At 46.1% G+C, this 20,376-nt stretch overlaps 1 protein-coding gene across 1 annotated transcript in view; it reads left to right on the forward strand.

The window, feature by feature from the left end:
- The first annotated feature begins 1,165 nt into the window (after positions 1 to 1,165).
- Positions 1,166 to 20,376, forward strand: part of QARS1 (glutaminyl-tRNA synthetase 1) — a 135,046-nt gene continuing 115,835 nt past the window's right edge. The window contains exon 1 of the mRNA XM_068252658.1: positions 1,166 to 1,304. Coding sequence (XP_068108759.1) covers positions 1,191 to 1,304 — 114 coding nt within the window. The 5' untranslated portion in view covers positions 1,166 to 1,190. The remainder of the gene's footprint in view (positions 1,305 to 20,376) is intronic.

Here is a 20,376-nt window from a genome sequence, read left to right on the forward strand (position 1 = left end):
AGCTGGGTGATTTCGACTCTCAATCAAGAGTTATCAACAGGGGTGCCCCACAAGGATTCATCCTGTTACCCGACCTGTTCTCCCTTTACAAGAAATACTGTAGATCCATATTAAACTCTGTCAAGGTTGTCAAATTTGCTGAGGACACCACCATCATTGGCCTTGTAACCAAGAATGACTAGGAGGCCTACCATCAGCAGGTTGACAGAATAAGCCACTTGTGTAAGGAGAACAAGCTGGCCCTCCACACAGCCAAAACCATAGAGTTGATCATTGACTTCAGGAAGCATGCCTCCACTCCACCTCCAATCTACATTGATGGCACCGAGGTCAAAATCTACCACCCAGGCACAACCATCTCCAAGGGCCTGAGCTGGAAGGAAATCACTGCCTCTACCTAGGAAAGCCCAGTAGAGACGTTTCTTTCTTCGCCAATTGAAGATCAGTATGGCCCAGGAGCTTCTAATGAGGTTCTGCACCGAGACCATTAAATCTATCCCGTTCGTCTATCCTGGTCTGGTACGCTGCCAGCGACAAGCATGAACTACGGTCATCAGATCATCCGTAACCAACTTGCACTCTTCTACAACTGCGCTCCAGAGCACTAAGGATTGTTAATGTTGGCTCCCACCCAGGCCACCGCTTTTTCAGGTGACTTCCATCAGGCAGCAGGTTTCGGCCATCTCCACAAGGAATGGGAACTCTTCTTTCCCCTCTCGGCCAATCTCTTGTACTCTCTCCATGCCCTCTCCCCTCCAGCATCATCCACCTACAGCACCCCACCTAAGGTTGCATGGCTAATAAAAAATGATTCTGATATCAATCACTATCTATATGTATTTTTATGGATATAGCTGTAAGACCTAACAATGCCAATGCATGCAATTGCCAAAGCAGCAACCCTCTTGTGAGCCCTCCCACCTCCGCATGCCCCACCCCTCCGTACACTAGCACATAAGCACACTTCACCCACGTGTGGTTAGCAGGACCCCTTTATCACTCGCTGACTGATGCAACCTAGAGCCCGCCCTTCCTATCAGAAACCTCACACGCTATTGGCCAAGCGCCGGTGACACTTCCAGTCCGCCGCAAAGCGCTTCACTCTTCTGATTGGCGCAGCTCGCCCGGTGTCGCGGATCTGTATTGTGATTGGCGGAGCATCAGCACTTTCCTTTCCTCCCGGCTTCAAGATGGCGGCGGATGCAGTGTCTCTCTTCACGTCCATCGGGCTCAGCGAACAGAAGGCTAAAGAAACGCTAAAGAACGAGGCTCTGAGCACCGTGCTGAGGGATGTAGTGCTGCAGGTGAGCGGGGAGGCCGGAAGTGGCTCCAGGGGGGCTAGGCACAGTGTGGGGCAGCCTAGCTGTGCCTGTCCATAGAGCCAGCTGGGGGCCAAAGAGGAACAGCTGAAGTCACAGAGTTCTGCTGCTAGGAAGGAGATGTTGCTCATCACTTGTGGGAAGAGAAATGCAGAAGCTGGGCTGTCATATTGAAACTAATGCCTGCTACACGCCATGCAATTTCCTGTAAGATCTATGGGTTGAATTGATAACTTCCGACAGGTCTGATCAGGTTTCTGATCGATTTTGTACAGAATTAATTGGAAAATTGATCGGACATGTTGGGAATTATGGATTCGATCTGTCAACCTGACAGGAATTTGCTTGCAGTGTACCAGGCGTAATGCTCTGTACGTTTGCTTGATAGCTGTCAACTCGAGCAAAAGAGACTGGGTGGCTGAGAAGCGTAAAAAAACAAAAAATTCCTCATCTGGTTAAAGACCACAACTGTTCTCCATGTAGACCAATACCTCCTTGCGGATTGGTTTGGATGATAAGCAGGAAACCTCATAGGGAAATTCTGCCAGTGTAATTGGGCGGACAACACCCTCTTGAACTGTAAGGTTTCAGATTGGTTGTAGTAAACTACACCCACACTATTTGGCCAATCATTGCACTTCATGCTGTAGAGGGTGTCATAATTGGAGAACTATTCCCTGTGAGGTTTCCTGTTGGGTACCCTAAACTAGTGAATAATAATAAAACGTGTACATTAGCCCAGGGCTGTGGAGTCGGTACAAAAATCCACTGCCTCTGACTCTGACTCCTCAGTTTAGGATTCCTCTGACTCCTCTAATTTGCATATTACAATCTTGTTTATTAAAAGTATGTAGCATGAAATTCGTCTCTTAACTGCCAACGCTTAGGAATTTTAAGGGACAACTGAAGTGAGAAGGATATGGAGACTGCCATATTTATTCCCTTTAGTCATAGACTAAAACTAGTCCTTGGTAAGAGTACTTGTAAAAGGTACAGACCAGAACAAAGAACATCTATCAGGCCCTAGGCAATGTAACTGTGGGTACATGTAAGAGTGATGTGCAGGTACTCTGCAGGGGAATAAGGAGATTCTTCCTCTATTACACATTCTTCATGCACAATCTGAATTAGGTTTATGGGTGATAGACAACACCTCTGTGTTCAATGTGCACAACATTCTCAGTGGATTCCCTGCAGCTCTGTGGGGAGTGCATATGTAGAGTATATTTTATTTTATTGAAGCATCACAAGTAACTAATTTTGATTGGGTTATTTCATTTTTGTGGACTGAGCACAGCTATTACTGCATATGTACATTATGATGACTATTATCTGAGAAATAGAACATTTTATAATATTTTCTATTTTAATTACAGTTTAAATTCATTAGGAGGCGGTGCATTTTTTCCTGACTCCGACTCCAGGCACCCAAAATTGCCCCGACTCCATAGCCCTGCATTAGCCCCTGACTACTGCTCCACAAGCGATCCGTCCGGCAGATCAACTTGGCTGAGCGACTGCACACTTCTTTGTGCACACCGGTCCCCCAACCACTGTGTGACATTGTTGTCCCTCCGTGCCCCCTTCACCCCCACATAGCAACATAGTGGGGCTCTATTCTCAATGATTTACCGCATGTGGAAATGCACTTGCGGTAAATTGATGACTGAAAAAAAACATCTTGACATTCACAAATGTTTACGCATGAAATTTACCGCATGTGTAAAAAATGCGGTAAAAGTCCGCGAAAGTCGGTAGTTTCCGCAAAAAAAATCAAAATTCACAAAAAAAAAAGAGGGGCCTTATTTCTGACTTAACTACCGAATTTTTATCACCTACTAGTACTTGGTGATATATTTTGCTTCCCATTGACTTAAATGGAGTCTGGAGCCTCGAGTGCTGTGTTTGCTGGACTTTAATATTTTTGTTTTGGACAAGTGTTTTTTTTTTTTTGTTTTTTTTTTTATGCAACTTTTTTTCTGCATGTTTACTATGTAATTACGCATGTTTCCCAAATTTTTTTACGCATTGTTCCTGCGTGCGGGAAACATGCAAAATATTTTAGTGAATGTGGGAAAAATGCGGAATTTATCACATGCGATAATATAGCGGTAAAAAATTTCTTACCGCATGTGTGATTGAGAATAGAGCCCAATGTGGTGTCAGCTACACAGCTGACCTGTGTCTGTACAGGCCGCCCCAGCGTTGTCGCCCTTTAGAGATCTGGTCCCTATCTCTGAGTGGCAGAAGTCAAAGGTCTGTATGCACCTTTAGGCCTGGGACCCACTAACAGCTCTTTTCTAAGCGCTTGTAATTTTGATAAGCGCTTGCTTATCAAATATTGGTGGTTTTAAGAAAATCACATACATCAAGTGGGATCACACAGAGCATTGCATTAGCAAGTGCTTTTTAAATCACAAGCGCTTAAAAAAAACACTGCTAGTGGTTTTCAGGCTTTAGAGTCTAAAGTCACACGCGTTCCAAAATTATCTTTCGATTGCATGCAATGGGATCAACACTGGAGAAACTGGAAGCTGAAAACCAAGGAACAAGGCTCCACCATTGCCCTGTGGGCTTTTATATTTACAGATAAACGATCCTGATTTCTGACTGTAGGGCAGTTGGTTTGTTTCACAAGATGCGGAGCTCACCTTGGGTGAACTGGAACTTTGCATCAGTCTTGTCTTATATTCAGAAAGGTGATGATTGACTACCTGACAGCTGATTAATGAAACTGACATGTATTGTTAAAGAGAACCAGAGACAAAGCACCCTCATGTATTTTACTACATTTATCAGTGGGAACATAACAGTAAACCCCTACCCTGCTTTTAAGGCGCTGCGGATCGTTTAGAAACGGCCTTATCAGTCTGCCGACAGTGCGTACACACGTGCTACTGTCGGCAGAACGTCCGTCCAGTGAGAGGGTCTGGCGGACCTGTCGTTTGCGGAAGTATGGCGTGTGTACGCGCCTTAGTTTCATCCTTCTCTGCTTAATCTGCCTGTTATCAGCTCTGATAACAACCCCGACTGAGCATTCAGTCTAGGTTTGACCTGGAATCATTATACCTGAGTCAGTCTTCTGTGAAGTTTTTTCAAGCCTGCCCCCTGCTGGCTCAGCTTTCCTGCTTTGCATACTCAGAGCTCTGATGACATGGGAGGGGCTGCTCTGCTGAGAAAGAAGTTATGAAACAGACAAGTGTGGCTGCTATGTGATCTGTGTGCACTGTGCAGTTGTTGTCGTCATTATCTGTGCAGTTTCATTCCTGTAGGCGCGTACACGCCATACTTCTGCAAACGATGGGTCCACCAGACCCTTCCGCTGGGCAGATGTTTTGCCGACAGTAGCATGTGTGTATGTGCTGTCGGCAGACCAATCCTAACTCCTCCTATTCCTAACAGTTTAAGAAGGAATCTGAACTATTTAGTGAATTCTTAAGATGCCTGAGACAGTTCTGCATGGATTTCTAAAAACCTACTAATATTTTGTCTCAGACACTCTTGATTAATGTCCCCCAGAATCATTTATTTCACCAATTCCAAAGGAGTTGTACCCGATGAGAGTTAGAGGGAAAAGGTTTGAAAGCCAAGAGCTGAGGCTGCCATACTATGGTGCCACCAGTCGCACTTGGCAATCCTCTGTTATCCGTACAATGGGGAACAAGGGGAGGGAAATGGGGTTGACAGTCAAATATTTATAGTCCCAACTTTCACTAGGTATATGTAACCCAACCGCCACAATTCTTTCAATGAATTACGCTGTGACAGGATTGATGTGAAAAAAGGATAATCGATGTATTGGTTTCTTTGTGACTTACCAAAATGTAAAAACAGCACTGTTGTACAATGAGCTGCATCGCACTGCACGCCAAACACACCATCCAGCCATAACAACATGCATACCGGCCCACTTCCAAAAGGAGATATTCCTAGATCTTCCCTTAAATCTTCTATGTTTAATGCTAGTGAAGAGGCCTCAAACAGAAGAGGATTCCAGAGTACTGTGCTAAACAACAAGACCAATGACCTGGGGAATCAAACATCTGCATAGCAAAGCAGTCCACACACAGCGCTCAGGTCACAGTGATAGGAACCTCTTCCAATAATCACACCTCTAGCAGCTTTAGAACTTCATAGAAGCAAATGAGTTGGTACCTTTCTACAGTGGCCCCTGATTAAGTTCATATGCAGATGTCATCTCTCCCCACCGATGGTCGGCTTCATTTCTTTCCCCATTTAGCTTACTGGTCTGGTGAACGGTTTGGCTCCTGGCTTCTACCACTTTACTTAGAGCCGGCACTCCTGTTCCGTCAAAACTCAGTGTGCCGCGGTATCCTTCCGCCTCTGCACTGTATCCTGGACCTCATGCACCATATCTCGCGGTACAGCCCACTAACACTTGACCGGCTGAATACCTCCCAAATGGAGTAGTTCGTTGGAGCTTCAGACCGCCAGGGGGAGGGAGGCTTTATCAGTGAATCTGGCCGGCAGAACGAGTGCAGAACAGGCCGACTAGTTTCGACTGGGACTTCCGGTCTTCATCAGGGCCTGGCTTAGCACCGGGGGTCAGTCCTTAATAGGATACATTTGGCTACACCCTTCCTGCGCTGAATAGGTGAGTGTCACTGCAATACCCGTTCGGATGGAAACCTGTACTTTTTTTTTCATTCCGCTGCAGTCTTTATCATCTGTTATCCCTAAGGAGCAAGGGGGGGGGGGGGGAGGGGGGCAGAGGGAGGCGAAGGTTCAGCAGTGATGGCCCAGTTCTTCATGAAAGAAACCGGTGGTAATCGTTGACCTGCTGATTATCCCAATTGCTGATATCTGACAGTGATGGCCAAGGTGTTACAGTTCAAGACATGCAGTCGTGTTCATTCTGTGGTGGGTCCTGACTCCTGAGCAGCATTAAGGAGAGCTGGTCAAGATATTCCGGCTGTCACAGAAGCATCCAGCCCTTACTCCCGAATTAGCGGCTGGCATCATGGAGGGTCTGAACCAAAGGTGTCCCTGCTGCGGTTAAGCAGTAGAAGTCAATGGATCGATTGAGTCGCCATCCAGTGGGGCCAAACGAGTCCTAATCGATGTGGTGTCTTCTGACCTCAGTGGAGCCCCGATCTCCTGGGTAGCAGCAGTGGACTCCTCAAGGCCTGAACCCGCACAGACAACTGACCCAGGCAATGGGAAGGCGGAAAAAAACTCCAGGTCTCGAACTCCCCACGACCTGCACCAGCGTCCCAGGCTACATCTGACCACACTGCACACCTTCACAGCTCGTTTCCACTATTGTGGTGCAGAATCGCCTGGATTCCATCGCTGATGAAATCGCATGCAGATGCGATTCCCCATGCGGTTTTTGCCGCAAATTCACATAGGTGAGGGTATATGTGATTTTTAACCATGTCACTGCCTGTGTGAATTTACATTGGTACCTATGCGAATTTGCGGCAAAAAACGCATGGGGAAAACGCATGCGATTTCCCTATTAAATACATTGTGTGCGATCCGCCTGCATTCCACTCGCAGGCGAATTCTGCGGGTCTTTTGTGCGTTTTTCACCTCTGAAAAAACCGCACCTCAACAACGCTACAGTGGAAACAGGCCCATCCACTTGCATTACATGTGCGAATCCGCATGTGTCGGACGCATGCGGATTCGCGATAGTGGAAACGAGCCCTCAAGGGGGAAAACAAGGTGAATTTTGGTTGGGAAAAGGGAAGAATGGCAAGAAAAAGCCAGAATCATGTGGCCGTGGCTGCCAATAAGGGCGCCATCTTCCTGAATGGCAGTCCCAACATGCATTGCGGCAGTCGCTTCAAATTTTAGTTGCTCCCTAGTAGGGATGATCAATGATATGCAAATACAAATGCGAGGAGGAGCGACCGAAACTGAAAGAAAAGAGAATCGGGACCATGGCCGGCTCATTGGCAGGTTTTTCTTTTTTGTGTGAAACTTGGAACTGTTGGATTGTTTCAGTCACATGAGGTATGATACTACATTCATGACTGATGTGCCAATTTAAAAGGATCTGAGCACCCACTATAAGACTCTCCAACAGGGATGCTCTTAAAGTGAACCTCTGGACTAAAAATCGACTCCGCAGCACTGAAAAGGCCTGGTGTTTTTTTAACAGTTTCACAGCATCAGAACTTTGTTTCTCTTATACAAGCCTCATTTTTAGCTGCACAGAAGAAAACTGCCCGGGCTTTTTTTTCCCCTGATGCTGTGCAAAGCATGATGGGATTTCTGATGTTGTTGCTCTCGCTCTGCTGTTTTGGTGCAATATTTTATTTATTTTTTTTACATTTTGAATTTGACATTTGAAGCCTAGCGTGTGCAGCTGGGAGGGGTTACCAGGACACAAGACAGTTGGAACTGTGTCTCCTGCTCCTTGTCACCTCCTTTCAACCAAAAAGATGGCTGCCCCCATGACAAAGATGGCAGCCCCCATGAATCACAAACATTTGCCTGTTCTTTTAAAACAGGGTGGGTAAGAGATTATATTACCTATCTATTCTACTTAACATAACTAATGTAACTTAATGACAGTATGTTTGTTTGTTTAGGCTGAAGTTCCCCTTTAACTTTGAATTCGGATGAAATTAGAATAGTTATTCGAACTTCATCCTGCTAATTACTGCAGCTGTGCGGGTGGCCGAGGTGGAGGTTAATCTTACCCATCAGGCGTCTTCTTCACTCGTCCCTCGGCGTCTCCCCCGCTGCGTTCCAATCTGGCGTCACATGATTACATACACTTCCTCGTTCAACCCGGAAGGAGGAAGTGTATGTAATCACGTGACGCCAGATTGGAACGCAGCGGGGGAGACGCCGAGGGACGAGTGAAGAAGACGCCTGATGGGTAAGATTAACCCACACCTCGGCCACCCGCACAGCTGCTGTAATTAGTAAGATGAAATTTGAATAACCCGATTTGAATTTCATCCGAATTCGAAGTTAAGAGCATCCCTGATCTCCAGTGCATGCTGGGAGATGTAGTCTATGAAAGTGGACCCGAACTTTTGCACAGGACAGAAGAAAAACAGAGTATTTAGAGAGTTTAGCCTGTCTAATTCTCCCTCATCTGTGACATTAATGTAATTTGGTCCCTCAGCTGTGTCAGCTCAGGAGTCTCTTCTGCCAAGGCAGAGCAGCTAATTTAAAGACACAGGATGTTAACTCTTGTCTGCTTCCATGAAAGCAGGAAGTAGATGCCTTGCAGATTTGTTGCAGGATTTGTATAAGCTGTAACAAAGAAATGTTATGCTGTTGCTTATATTCTAGAGCAGAGAGGAAGTTCTGTGTTTAGGTCCGCTTTAATTGTTGCTTCATGTATTGCATACGGTGAAGATACAGTACAATCAGCACACATAAAAATTCTATCACGCTTGGTTATTGCTACGTTTGTGCCCATTCGTGCTACAAAAATTAAGATTTGTGCTGCTTTCATTTTGAAGATAACACTTATTTCCAGAACAATACAGTCACCCAGCCCCCATGCAACAACCTACATGCATGAAACTGTTATGGGTTGGGGAGTCCTGTGTATGTGCTCATTTGTGCTGCAGAAATTCTTTCTATCTTTTATAGTTTTCAAAATATTCAATTTTTTTTTTTTTTTTTTTTTTTTTTTTTTTTTTTTTTTTTAGGTCAAAAGTTCACTTAGCCTCCTTACATCACTAAGGCTGAGTGAACTTTTGACCTTTGTAAAAACATGAATATCTCAAAAACTATAAAAGGTAGACTATTTTTGCAGCACAAATCAGCACATACACAGCACTACCCGCCCATACCAATTTCATGTCTGTAGGTTGTTGTATGGGGGCTGGGTGATGGTATTTGTTTTCTAAATAATAAGTGCTATTATCTTCAAAAGGAAAGCAGTACAAATGGGTACAAATGTAGCACTAACCAATCATGATGGAATTTTTATTTGTGCTGTTTGTAGGGGGGCAGCTTCATGGAGCTGTGAAGACGTCCTTCGATCCTATGAAGGTGTTCATAGATCTTTTGGTGACCACAACTGTGAACAGTGATAGATGCTTCTTGTAAGCTTTTGTTGATGCTGCAAGCAAGGTTCAACATCTGCTTAGTGATGAGACAAGCATTGCTCAGTGCTAGTTTTCACCAGAAGGATCCGTCCTACTACAGTATGTACGTATTTCATTACTGAACAGGATTGCAGTGCGACTCTCAGCACAGCGAAAACTTGACGCAAAGGATAGAAAAGTATCATTGGGTGGCCAGGGATGGTTTTTTGGTAAGGCCAGGGCCTTGGGCGGCTACAGCAGCCTTGGGGGGGGGGGGGGAGGGGCTAGACATGAAAGAGGTTGCTACGTATGACAGAGGAGGCTGAAAATGGAGATCACATGAAAAAGGGAAACTGATGCCGAAGGGAGCGGTTCATAAAAGAGGGGGGGGGGGGGCTGCTGTACATGGATATTGCACATAGAAGAGGGGGCTGCACATGGAATGGGAGGAGCGCTGCCGCACAAAAAAAGTGGAGACGATATACTTGGCCTAGCGGCACAAAGTGTAGATCCATCCCTGATGCTGGCAGATTGCCAAAAATATAGCGCCCTATCTGATGATAGTCAATGGTAATTTAGCTTGAAATCTGTTGCATCTATGGAGCCACTGCATCAGGGCTGGCTGCTGGGCTCTGATATAAATTGTAATCCGTTTTGGAAGGATGTTATATTGCAGTCTGGACCTGGACCAGCTCTCAGCCCTGTTTTGCAATCTCTGCAGTTGCCCTTTGCCACCTTTACCTGTTACACAATCTGAGCGCATTGTAGGGAGCATTTCCTGTGCGCGGCCTCACCTGTACCTGCCGCCCACACATGGGAGAGGTGATCACAGGATGTATGCATTATATGGGTCAATTGATGTATGGAATGTCTGTTAGCAGATGTCATCTGGTATAGCCAAGTCTTTTCAACTTCAAGTCACCCTCTTCCACACCTGACCAGGGTGCGGCTCCTTATCTGTCTATGGCTGGACTGAAAGGCCGAACGTGGGTGCGCTGATCATTGCCCATCACTGCAGCTCTGAAAATACTGCTTGTGATTAGGGATGGGCAGTGAGATGCAAATAATTATTAACTGATGCTTATATTAGGCAGCCTGGATATTGATTTGATTGCAGGCACTCAACATTAGCCAGCACCTATTCAGTAGGAGACCTTGGGCAAAACTCCCGAACACTGCTACTGCCTATAGAGCGCGTCCTGGTGGCTGCAGCTCTGGCACTTTGAGTCTCCCAGGAGAAAAGGATGATATAAATATTATTTATCATTGTATCGCCTTCTCATGCTCTTTTCATGCTATAAGCAGAGTTGCATTGGTCCAGAGCCGAATCATCCACTAGGCAAACTTGGGCAGTTGCCTAGGTCCTGGAGAGAGCCTAGGGGCCTGGAGGATGCAAACCCCCTTCAAATCTTACTTAAAAAAAAATCCAGGTAATTATCGGCAGAGGGCAAAAGCTGCTATCTTGCCTTGTGCCTCATTTCTTCTTAATCCTTTTCTGGCCGGCCCTGCATTCCCCGTCGCGCTCCACCCAGCTACTTTTTCATGCCACCCAAAAAATTCTGGGGAGAACACTGGATTGGTTGAATTCTAAGCTGGATACATTTTGTTTAAAATTGGCATAAAATATGCATCAGCTCCCAAAAATTAGCAGCATCTTGATCTTCAGTACTTAGATTTATTTATTGTATTTATAAAGCACCAACATATTACGCAGCGCTGGACATTGGTTAAGGTTAGACAATATTTAGGGGTGACATACAGCAATATGACAATACAGGGAAACAAGAAAGACCAGATCACGCAGCACAGTCTGAGTACAAGGTAATGCTTAGTCAGTCACTGGAGGGGAGCATGGAGATTAGGCCAGTCGAGTTTACTCAGATCCATAGGATAGTTGTACAGTAATAGAAGTGCATGAACAGGTAGGAGACACAAGAAGGACCCTGCCCAAAGGCTTACAATCTAGAGGGAGAGGTGGGGACACAAAAGGTAGGGGACCAGAGTTCAACTGTGGGTTTAGAGCTCCAGTGAAAGAAGGGGGTGGGGGGTTAGGCCAAATTACAAAGGTGAGTTTTGAGGGCCATGGTGAAGATGTTGGAGGGGGAAACCCAGACACCTAAAGCAAAAAATTGGAAGACCTCTAAATCTACAGTCATATGTATTGGTATATGTATTTTACACAGCAAAATATTCTATAATTACATTTCACTTATGTTTCTGTTGCTTACTGGAGGTAGTAAATATCTGACAGATCTGACAAGTTTTATGCCTTGTACACACCATGCAATATCCCATCAGATAGACGGGCTGAATAGATGATTTCTGACAGGTCCGCTCTGATTGCTTTGTGTTGCTTTGCATTTTGTACTTGATGTTTTTCATGCATGGCTTGTAATTGGTCAGGCAGGGAGATAGAGGGGAAATCTGTACTGTCCCTTTTTGTCTTTTATGACTGTAGGTAGATTTTGATAGTGACCTTTTCATATTTAAGACCACTTCCTGCTATACTGCATTTTTCTTGCAAGCTGCTGTGCACTGTTGTGTGGCGTGCACTGGCATGAACCGGGCCTTGGTTGTAGGTATTAATTTTGTATTATTAAGTCTTTATATTGCGCCAACATCTTCCGCAGCACTGTACAGACTATATTGTCTTGTCGCTTAACTGTCCCCCTGAGGGGCTCACAATCTAATCCCTCCCATAGTCTTATGTCTATGTATGTATCGTGTAGTGTATGCATCATAGTCTAGGGCCAATTTAGGGGAATCCAATCAACTTATCTGTATGTTTTTTGGGAGGTGGGAGGGAACCGGAGTGCCCAGAGGAAACCCACACAGACACTGGGAGAACATACAAACTCCTTGCAGATGTTGACCTGGCTGGGATTCAAACCGGGGACCCAGCGCCGCAAGGCGAGAGCGCTAACCACTATGCCACCGTGCTGCCTAGCTTTCTATGCGGTCTGACACCCCAGCTGCTGACATGTTGGGCTTGTCCTCTTGCTGCATGTGTTCCTCCTAATAATAGAATAATGATGCAGGGAGTTGTTGGAAGACGTACTCCCTATTTATATCCAATATTACCTTGTGTGCTGAATCCATTTGCATGCAGACAGCCGACAATTTAGTATGATCTCACCGGGAGCCCACCTCTGCTGGGGAAGGGATTATGGGCGGCACACTGGGGATGCCGGTTTTTCCACTGCAAAACTGGCTTTACAACATTTGCGCTCCAACTGGAGTAAATGCGAGCGGATGCGAAACAGCATAATTACACGTATGGTAGAAAGTACATGATGGCGTTTGGGCGTGTTTTTTTTTAGGGAGCCTGTGAGGACAGGAGATGAGCATTACTTCCATATACTAGAAAGTGTTTTTTTTCGAGAACGAGGTCAAGATGGCAGCCTGCATGCCTCTTCCACAAGTGTACTTTAAATCCTATCTCCATGCAATAATAATTTTGTATTTCAGGATAGGCACATGTCTAAAGCCTGGTACACACATGCAATTTTGATTGGCCAATTTTACCACTTTCATGTACTATTAGAGCTTACCTGCGCTGTTGGACATCCTGCAGGTTTGTCCGGAAAACAGATTGAGGTTTTCTGCGGACTCGTGTGGCTCCGTGATCTGCAAACTTGGCTCTTCAGCTGTTAGGGCCCGTTTCCACTATCGCGGTTTCCGCCGCGATTCCGCAGAGTTTCCCCGCACATGAATCGCACGGGGAAACTGCCATAGGGGATAACGGCGCCGCGGCCGAATCGCTTGCGGGAGCGATTCGGCCTGAACCCCCCCCCGCAGAATTCGCGGCAGAGGCTGCGAATCCCAATAGCCGTGCATGGCACGGCTCATGGGATTCACCTGCGATCCCGCCCATCCGCTCAGTGCCGGCGTGCGTCTGCGAGACGCACGCCACACTAGTGGAAACGAGCCCTTAAAGGACTTACGAGGCGAAAGTAAGAAAAAAAGTTAATCACCTGCCTCACCTTTTAAGGCACGGAGGACACCGTCCGCGTCCTCCGTGCCGATCCGCCGGGTCTCCCCGCTCATTAGCCCCCCGGGCCGGCTGCCGACCCCGCGGCCCGGGTCGGGCTCTCTTGCCTCTCGCAAAATGGCCGCTTGCTGTGGCCGCGGCTGCGCAGTCCGCATAGCCGCTAGTGCGGCTGCGCAGCTCTAGGGCCAAAGCCCCCCCCCCCCCCCCCTTGATCCACGCTACGTAGGTGAGGCAGGTGATTAACTTTTTTTTTTTCTTACTTTCGCCTCGTAAGTCCTTTAAGAAACTACAAGTCCCACAATGCATTGCGGGAGTCCTGACAGCCACAGTCATGGTTCATAAAGGCAAATGCATTGTGGGTAGTTCCGTAACAGCTGGATAGCCAAGTGGCTCAAACATCACATCAATCCAATGCAAGAAAGATGAAGTCATTGTCAATAGAGGGACAAAAGATGCAAGGCCCGGTTTCCCCAGTCGTGCTTGAACCTTGAAACCAGGGCTGTGGAGTCGGAACTAACCTTTGGGTTGTTGGTCAGTTACATTGTAACAATTTGTATTGTAAATTGTTCAGACCGTAATCTCAAATGTATGCAGATGTGAATATAAACAGACACCTCCATTTTTATCTGAGGCTAGTTTTACAGCATGCAGCATCCCAATGCATTGCCGTAATACTTGCACATTGACAGTGAAGCATACTGTGCAGATAACGTACGGCGCTGCTTTTCAGTTCTTCCTGCCGCCACAGAAAACACAACTCCCACTGTGAATCATGCCTAGCATTTTTTGTTGTTGTTTTTAGTCCTATGTGTAAGTTTGCTGAATGGCTAACCTTGTTAAAAAGGAGGGGAGTGTGATGGGGGGGGGTTCAACTGACCTTGCTGTGACCTTTACACCGGAACTTTTAAGTTATGTTTCTAAAAAGTATTCCTGATTCACGTTGTTTGCGGCGTGCTTGCAGTAGATGCAGGGAATATGTAATTAGTGTATATTTAAATTCATTTCCTATATTAATATATAATTACTCAGCCGGATGTAATAATAATGGCGCTGCTGGTCTGTTCCCCGCCTTATAAATACATGTTCACACGAATAAAGATGTGCTTATTTTGCAGAGGCATCAAGTAAACTAGGGCAGGTCCAAAGGGGGCGTGGCCACATTACTCATCTGTATTAATCTTTTACACTGCAGAGTACATGGACACAGCAGCCTGTAACCATATAAATGCCATACACTGTCTCAATTACATACACTGTCTCACGCAGGGATTTGAACTCTAGCCTGATCAAGATGTGTAAAGACATGTTGCTAGCCTGTAACTGTGTGTGTGTGTGTGTGTGTGTGTGGTGGGTGTGTGTGGTGGGTGTGGTGTGTGTGGTGTGTGTTTTTACTGCATGCTTGTTCAGGGTCTATGGCCAAAAGTATTAGAGGTAGAGGATCAGCAGGGCTGCCAGGCAACTTGTAATGCTTAAAAGGCAATAAACATGGCAGCCTCTATACACCTCTCAGTTCAGGTGTGCTTTAAGGTACGTACACACGTCTGATATTTCTGAGCGACTTGTCGTTCAAACCGGTCGTCTGACAGTTTGTCGTCTGCACGAACGATCATTAGACTGATTGCAGCAGTTTTGACTGATCTGCTTGGCGGATCCGTGGACTAACTGTCGTTCAAACGACAGTAATGCTGGGCATACACTGGTTGTTTTCCCTTATCAATCGAGCCGCTGATGGCTCAACTGATAATGTCCGATGACCCAGTGGATCGATTCTCCGCGGGCGGACAATAGCGGGGAATCGAGCGGAAGATGAGCGCCCGCGGGGACGAGCGGGAGTCGATACGCCGGCTAATCGAGCCTCCGGGTCGACTCGTCTATGCCCAACATTCGGTCCGTACATGTGTGCAAAGTACTACAAACGACTTGTTGTTTGAAACTCTATTATGCTGGGCATAGACGAGTCGACCTGGCGGCTCAATTAGCCGCCGCATTGACTCCCGCCGCATCCGGAATCTATTCCCGCTTGTCCCCGCGGGCGCTCCGTATCTTCCGCTCCATTCCCCGCTATTGTCCGCCTGCGGGGAATCGATCCGGCGGGTCATCGGACCTGTCGGATATTATCAATCGAGCCATCAGCGGCTCGATAAAGGAAAACGACCCATGTATGCCTGGCATTAGTTTGACACTAATAGACTTTCAAACAAGTCGTTTGATCAGTCATTTGATCTACTCCATTGTTCTATCAAGTCCATTGACCAGTCAAACGACATGTAAATTAGCTGTAATTAGCATTTCAAACGTTTTGCCGTCTGTGTGTACAAGGAGTCAGAACGACTTTTTGTTTGAATGACAGGTCGTTCAAAGTTTCAAACGTCCAGTTTGAGCAACAATCGGGCATAAAATCAGACGTGTGTATGCACCTTTAAAGCAGTAGGATTAGCAATACTATGCCAGGAAAAAAACACATATAGAAGTAGATAAATACCTACTTGCATAACACATGTATTGTACTGTCCACATTTTGATTTCAGTGAATTTTATATAGTAAATTAAGAGAATTCTGTTCCTGGTGGGAACCATGTCTTTTGCCCACAGTTTAGGCTAAATCCTGATGTCCTTTCTGCCCTTTTCTCCTCCAATCGCTGAGTCACCTCAGCCTTGTTTGTAAACACAAGTGAGCAGGGGATCGTGTTTCAGATAAGCAGCTAGGCAGGGAAATGAATGGAAGAGGAGGAATATATTACAGATAAAAACCCCAGCATGCAACTGTTTGGCTAAAGTTTTGAATGCAGGATTAGCATCCTTATCACTTAACCTCCTGAGCGGTATGGACGAGCTCAGCTCGTCCATCACCGCCGGAGGCTGCCGCTCAGGCCCTGCTGGGCCGATTTTTATCAAATAAAGTGCAGCACACGCAGCCGGCACTTTGCCAGCCGCGTGTGCTGCCTGATCGCCGCCGCTCTGCGGCGATTCGCCGCGAGCAGCGGCGAAAGAGGGCCCCCCTAGCCGCCTGAGCCCTGCGCAGCCGGAACAAAAAGTTCCGGCCAGCGCTAAGGGCTGGATCGGAGGCGGCTGACGTCAGGACGTCGGCTGACGTCCATGACGTCACTCCGCTCGTCGCCATGGCGACGATCTAAGCAAAACAAGGAAGGCCGCTCATTGCGGCCTTCCTTGTTTATTATGGGCGCCGGAGGCGATCGGAAGAACGCCTCCGGAGCGCCCTCTAGTGGGCTTTCATGCAGCCAACTTTCAGTTGGCTGCATGAAATAGTTTTTTTTTAATTAAAAAAAAACCCTCCCGCAGCCTCCCTGGCGATCTCAATAGAACGCCGAGGAGGTTAATACATCAGACCAGTGGCTGTTGAAATTTGATTTTATGATGATAATTCTGCTTTAAGTTTGGGTTTGCTTTACTAGGGACACTTATTGGGTTGTACTAGGGTTTGTGATGTAAGCCATGTTTGCATAAAAGGGTTAACACTACATGTGGTGTTTTGATTCAGTGGCATTAGTTACCCTTTATTACACAGAGTAGATTAGCTCATTTACACATTTATCTTCTGTTATGATTTGGGGTTGGTCTGTGCACTGCGGTGCGGTAATCCTCCTCCTCGGGCACAGTGTTTTGTAAGGTGATTCCGTAGTTGGCAGCTTCCTGAAATAGATCTGTGAGGCCCTAGTGACATGTGTTGGTTCGCACATGTGCAGCCCTGCCAAGCCAGCCCTCATTGCAGTGTATGCCTCTCAGATCTGGCAACCTGGAACACTGTGCTGCTTTATTTGGAGAGTAAATATACAGTAGGGCTTCTGAGGGTGTACATGTTGTTTTACACAGACGTGTGGCAATACAGAGGCGCACCTGTAAGCCATGGAAAGTAAGCGTTGTCACATGGCCAGCCACTGGTAGCTTGTGAAGGGCAGCCAGGGTTATTATTTATTTATGTTAGGGTTAAAGCAAATCTGAAGCAAAAATAAAGTTGAGATAATGAATTGTATGTGTAGTACAGGTAACAAATAGAGCATTAATAGCAAAGAAAAAGTCTTGTTTTCCCGTACAGGAAGAGTTAAAACAGGAGTATCTATGCAAAAGAGCTTCTCTGAACTATTCCACCAACTTGGTCAAATTTGGTCCTGTTTTCTAAATGTTAGTGGCAGCTTGAGATAAGGTGTTGCAGGAAAGTTCAAAGGGTCATTAGCTCTGCTCTGTTTTACAGCTTAACATACAGTGTGGTTTCCAAACTGCTAATAGGACAGAATGATGCAATGTTATGAGTAAAAATTACTCATGTTCTAGTAACTACATACTACACAAACAATTATGTAATATTATTTTCGCTTCAGTGCCCCTTTAAGCTGATTTCACCGAAATGGGGGGGTCAGCTGCAGGGTAATGTGAAAGGGGCTTGGGTGCGGTTCTCCTCCAGCAAGCTCTCCAAGTGGGCCCATTTCCACAGGGAGCCACGGCAGTTTCCGATTCAGCCGCAGCTTCCGTTCTTATGAGTGGCACGGCTATAGATATTCGGCTACAGACATCTGCAGCATGCTGTACGGATTTGCACCGAAGGGCAATCTGACCAAGCCACTAGAAAGATGGGCAGCATTTTCCCTGTGCAGCGTGCAAGTGGGAAAACGCTGCAGATTCGACTCTGGCTCAGTGGAAATGGGCCCCAAGTGTGAATTGGCAGAGAATCACAGAAATCTGCATAAAGGGAAAAGAGGCACCCAGGGTATGATAAAACGAAGTTAAAACCAGTTAAAAAGAAAAAAGTTGAGGTGGCTTACCTCAAAGAAACAATCATACAATTAAAGTGGACCTGAACTCTTGTACAGGACACAAGGAAAACATAACACAAATGCACCCTGTATGTATTTAAAAAGTTTAGCCTGTGTATTCCTCCCCCCCCCCCCCCCCCATATTAATCAGGAAGTAGACACACTGCAGATTTATTGCAGGATTTGTATCAGTTGTAACAAATGTTTTTTTCTTTAAAGGTTATTATGCTGTTGTCTATCTTGTCTTTTTAGAGCAGAGAGGAGTTCTGAGTTCAGGTCCGATTTTAATGACTTAAAGGAAACCAGAGATGAACGCTTTGGCACAAAATAAACCTTGCCTCCGATAGATTTTACAAAATGAATACTATACCTGGTATTTTCGCCGCTCTGGTGTGCCGTTGCAAAACACAGTTCCTTTAGAAAAGCATATTATTTAGCGGGCTGTGTGCAAACTGAAATCACCATTTCTAAAAACCTCTTATGACGAACATAAGGGTATATTGAAAAACTTTTTTTTTTTCTTTTTAAATCTATATTTATTAGCAGCTCCTCCCATCTCATCACAGCTCTATGTGATGCTGCAGTATACAGAGCAGCAAAGCAAAGCCAGAAGGGGGTAGGCTTGGGCTTGAAAAGACCTCCAGAGAAGACAGACTCCGCTATGATTCCTGAGCAAAGCCAGACTGAATGCTCAGTTGGGGATTTTATCAGGGCTGTTAGCAAGCAGGCTGAGCAGTGCAGAATGAAACAGAATGCAGGGTAGGTGTTTTCTCTAATGTTCCCACTGATCTATATGGTGAAATACATGAGGGTGCTTCGTCTCTGGTTCCCTTTAATGTGCGCTGGCAATGTGTCAGAAGAGGCATCTAAACTTGGCTCTAAGCACTGCACTGTCTGGCCACTTTTGTTTAGCTTGAGGAAGTGGGCACAGTTCCACGAAACGGGTTGCCAGTGCACATTAAGTCATTAATCGTATGATTGTGTCTTCATCTAAGATAAGCCACTTCACCATTTTTTTTTTTTTTTTTTTTTTTTTTTTTAACTGGTTTTATCTTAGTTTTATCAAATCCTGGGCGCCTCTTTTACCCTTGTGCCGTTCACCCTCCTTTTGGAGGGATACACTGCCTGAGTCTTGCATGGCCTAGCCACCTCTAAGCCCATCCAATTCCTCTTTTCATCAAGAGCGCCACCACACCCAGCTTGCCTAGACACCCGAGTGGAGTCAGGTTTAAGATCTCCACCTGTCTACAGCAGTTGCTTGCCCTTCTGCAACCTCCCTTTGTGAGTACATATTTCGTTGTTTGCTTTCCTTTTCCTGTCGTGACTTAAAGCGGATCCGAGATGAAAAACTAACTATAACTAGTAACATGTCTATATATGTTACCTAAAGTTTAGATAGTTTACACAGCAAATCTAGCTGCAAACAGCTTTAACAGAATATGATTGATTATTCCTGTGATACAATGACCGCAGCCATGTTTGTAAACATTACACAGAGGCAGGCTTATCTGCATCTTGAGCAAAAAAACCTATTCCCCCCCCCCCCTCCTCCCTCCTCCCCTCTGCCTAGTAATGCCTCCCCCTCTTGTCCAGACTGAGCTCCCATGAGCCCTTGCTACTGTCTGAAAGTGCCTTGGCTCTCTGAAAACCTGTGGGCGTGGCTTGTGTAGTTTATAGGGAATTAGAGTATTAAAACAAAAAAAGTATTTGGCTGGAGGAATGCCCTATAAACAATAGGAAAAGAACACAATTATGCAATGAGTAAAAGTTCACCTCTGATCCACTTAAGGTAGCTATACATATAGCAATGTATGGGCAGATTCGACCAAGAGACAAATCTCTCTCCTTATCGAATCTGATAAGAGAGATCTGTCATCTGCCCATACACTGCAGGCCGATTCCCAATCAATTTCATGCTGGAATCGACCTTGTTTGCCGCATCTGCCTCTCCAACGCTGTGATCCCCTAAGTAAATGTCCTCCCGTGCCCATGAAAAGTATACATTACCTGTCCGCAGCCTCCGCTTGTCCCTCGCTGGATTGTGGGATTCCTCCACTGCATACATGCGGGCCCCATGCGGTTTCCTAGTATGGGTGTGCTTGTGTGACGTCACGCGCGCCCTTACTAGGAAACCGTATGGGGAGGGGAATGTGCCCGGAGTAGCAGAGGGACAAGCGGAGGCTGCGGACAGGCAATGTACACTTTGCACGGGGGGGGGCACAGCGTAGGTTTCGGCATGTTCGTTGATTGTTGGGAAATTGCACGCTGTTCCC

This window comes from Hyperolius riggenbachi, chromosome 9, assembly GCF_040937935.1.
Source record: "Hyperolius riggenbachi isolate aHypRig1 chromosome 9, aHypRig1.pri, whole genome shotgun sequence".
Lineage (NCBI taxonomy): Eukaryota > Metazoa > Chordata > Amphibia > Anura > Hyperoliidae > Hyperolius > Hyperolius riggenbachi.